At 42.7% G+C, this 3,408-nt stretch overlaps 1 protein-coding gene across 1 annotated transcript; it reads right to left on the bottom strand.

Annotated features, from left to right (window-relative positions):
- Positions 1–323: 323 nt before the first annotated feature.
- LOC139732734 (toll-like receptor 3) lies at positions 324–3,033 on the bottom strand. Its single transcript, XM_071643584.1, has 2 exons — positions 2,624–3,033; positions 324–1,095 (listed from the first exon to the last, which is right to left on the bottom strand). The coding sequence occupies exons 1-2, from the start codon at positions 3,031–3,033 to the stop codon at positions 324–326; spliced, it is 1,182 nt and encodes a 393-aa protein (XP_071499685.1).
- Positions 3,034–3,408: the final 375 nt, after the last annotated feature.

Here is a 3,408-nt window from a genome sequence, read left to right as displayed (position 1 = left end):
GTTTGTGTAGGAAACTACGAGTGCGTGGCTGGGGGCCAGGCTGCAGCCCCCTAGGAAAGTCACACGCTTCAAATAAACGATCGAAAATACATTTTCAGCTGTGTTTTGTAGGTTTCGTCAAAATTGACTTAATCGTGCCCTGATAATTGAACATAGATTGAAGGGAAATAATGATGTCAATATTCGACCTTCTTCCCTGTGATAGAAATGTTACAGAACATGTTACAGGAGCATGATATGCAAAGACTTTGTGTTCATATCAATTACTTTGTACTGTAAATGTTAGGTAGCAGGATATCAGGCATTTTATATCTTGATTCCATTTAGATCGGAAAAACATGATTGATCTGTGGATTTGTCTGCATGCTCTTCTCAAAGTAGGCCCAGAACAAGTCTTGGCCATCGTGGTCCTCAGTCCAAACCAAGTTAGGCCTGTTTCTGCTCAGAAAGAGTCTTACCAGGTAGGGCAGCCGCTCATCTGGTATGTCTTCCAAAAATACCAGGATCACCTTGTCAAGTCCTGTTTCATTCACATGCTCCAGAGCCACTCTGACCTTGGTGATGAACCAGGCATCATCAACACAGTGGTTACTAATCAAGAAAACAGTCTTGTAGCTGGTCTCGATGATGTGGTGAACAGCATCAATGTAGTACATTGAAACTCTGAGAGCTTCGTCGCCATAGGCTACCCGTTGGAGATGGGGCATCCTCTCTTCCAGTGCAGGTCTGAGGACACCGTGAACCCAGTCATCATCGTCATCATGGTACATGATGTTGAGCCCATACTCATAGTCATTTGCCTGTAGGTCTTCTTCTTGTTGCTTATACCCCAAGACAAAAAGCTTCAGCAGGAAGATTTTGTAGTTCAACCACCAGCGTTTCCTGTAAATCAAAAGTCCCAGTAACGTTACTATGACACTGCCGGAGATAAGTCCAGAGATGAGTGGTGCATTGAATCCACAAAAGTCACCTGGATGGAATGCTTCAAGTGGCTGGTTCACAAGTTCTTTGAAGGAAGACTGTGAGCACAGAGTTTCATTTAAGGGGGAGGTATTGACGTGGGTGGTATGGAGCCGGTTTTGGAACCATGCCAAGCTGCAGTCACAAGTGAAAGGATTGTGGGAGATATCAAGGCGCACAAGAGTCTCTGGAAAGTATGTGTTTGCAGAAATTGTAGTGAGATGATTATTATGCAGGTACAACCTTGTGAGATTCGGCGTGTAAATGAGTAGATTTTTTTCAAACAGAGATATCACATTATCCTGCAGAAGCAATTGCCGTAAGAATCCCAGTCCTTCAAAAGCATTTGGATCGATTTGCTGGATTTCGTTTGAATACAGCAATAGGTGTGCTAGAGACGATAGGTGAGAGAACATCCCTGCTTTCAAAACGGTGATTCGATTATCGCTTAGGTCAATCATTTGCAGCTGACGTAAAGGTTTAAAAACCCAAGGGTACTCGTGCAAGTTTACCAACTTATTTCCCCATAGATCGAGAGATGTTAGTGAGTCCAACCCGAAGAAAACGGATAGAGGTTCATGATTACCTACCAGGTCTGTGACACTCAACTTTGCGAGTGACATGACGAGTGTTCTCAAAGAGCTTGCATATGTAAATTGATTTAGTGACGAAAACTTAATAACTGTTTTCATGAACGTTAGGTTCTCGAGGTTCTCCAACTTTTCAAAAGTACCATCAAGTTCGATTATCGGTTGAAAAGACAGATCAATATATTTCAGGGAAGTGAGCCCGATAAATGTATCTTTAGAAATGTTTCTGATATTATTAGCGGTTAGGTTGACTTCTTGCACATGGGGCATTCCTGCAAATGTGTTTTTATTCAAAAAATATATTTCGTTCTTTTGCAGTTTCAGTTTCCGTAACGAAGGAAGATGCCATGGTCCTGCAAGCTTCTCTATTTTATTGCCGAAAAGATCCAGATATTTAAGATAGCGACCACCATGAAGAACACGAGGATCCAGCACTCTTATGTCATTGCTGTCCAGCCTGAGAAATTGTAGCTTTTTTGTACATGCGAACGCACGACCAAGGCAAGTGTGACAGTTTGTTTCCTTTCAGATTCAAGTAGATGAGTGAATTCAATCCACAGAATGAGCTATTAGTGATCAAGGTTATCTTGTTGTCCTCGAGGTTCAAATAACGCAGGTTTCTAAACCCCCAAAATGCGTTGCTCTGTATTTGAGAGAGTTGATTCAGCCGAAGACTAATTGATACCAAATTGGGAAAGTGTAGATGTTGGCAGGTGAGAGGTATAATAGTGTGAATTTTTGCGCTGTTGATCCCCACATGAGTGATGTTATAATTTCCCATGAAGGCTCTCACGTCGAATGTAAGAAGGTTAAAGTGGTTCAAATAGAGACTCGTCAGGTTTCGGAAATTCGAAAAGAGTTCATGTGGAAGTTCCCAGACTTTGTTGAAGGTCAGGTCGAGACGGTCTATTGTACAGTTTCCAATAGCAGCAAAACTCTCCTGACGAAGATGCGTGATCTTGTTTTTTGTGAGATCAATTTTAAATAGGTGTTGGCAGGATGAGAATTGAGCGAAACTGATGTTTGTGATCAGGTTGTGGCCGAGGTAAATAAACTTCAAGGCTCTAATGGACCCAAGAGCGTTATTTGGGATGTCGGTCAGTCTATTATGAGATAGCTCAAGGATTGACAGATGAAGATTGTTATGAAAGAGAGCATCTGGAAGTCGGCCGATGTTGTTGCAGTTCATATAAACCACTCTCAAGTCTAGGAGATGCTCGAACGAATTTCCCTCGATCTGAGTCAGCGCGTTCCATTGCAAAATCAGGACTTGGAGCTTTCCATATGCAGCAAACGACATGTTGGTGATGGTCAAAATATTGTTGTATGATAAGTCAAGATTGTAGAGGTCGTCTGGAAGATTCTGGGGAACAGCTGAAAGTTTGAGGTGAGAGCAGTCTGCTCGCGGAAAGGGGCCGGGATAGGAGATGGAGCAAGTGGGAGGAGATTGTACCCAGTGGCCAGCAATACATGACAAAGTCATCACTGTAGTTAAGACTGTAAAAACAACACTTCCAGCCATCGTGGTTTGCGGCGAAATAGTTCACTCTGAATTCTCAGTGCTGCATGCAATCCTTTTTGAATCTTTTCCAGGAATTAGGGTCACTTCATGAGCAAGTGCTTCAAGCGCTATCCCGTGCTCATTTGTTTCACTCTCGTTCTTTTTTGCTAATTATCGGCCTTCCATTGTGTTTGTAGTTTCACAAAATCAGGTATCTCTCTGTGCTAGGAGGACTGTCACTCATTTGCTGCGGCCTTCGAAAAAGTGTATCACGTTCGTTTAGTATGAAGGGATACATGCAAGGAAGGGCCGTTACACTGAACTGAAGGAAAGAAGCAAGTCTTTGGCATGCCTTCA

This window comes from Diadema antillarum, unplaced genomic scaffold (genome assembly GCF_040938485.1).
Source record: "Diadema antillarum isolate AM-2024a unplaced genomic scaffold, OU_Dant_1.0 seq00000445_RagTag, whole genome shotgun sequence".
Taxonomy (NCBI): Eukaryota; Metazoa; Echinodermata; class Echinoidea; order Diadematoida; family Diadematidae; genus Diadema; species Diadema antillarum.
Note: the sequence above shows the minus strand (reverse complement) of the source record. Positions and strands in the feature narration are given on the sequence as shown.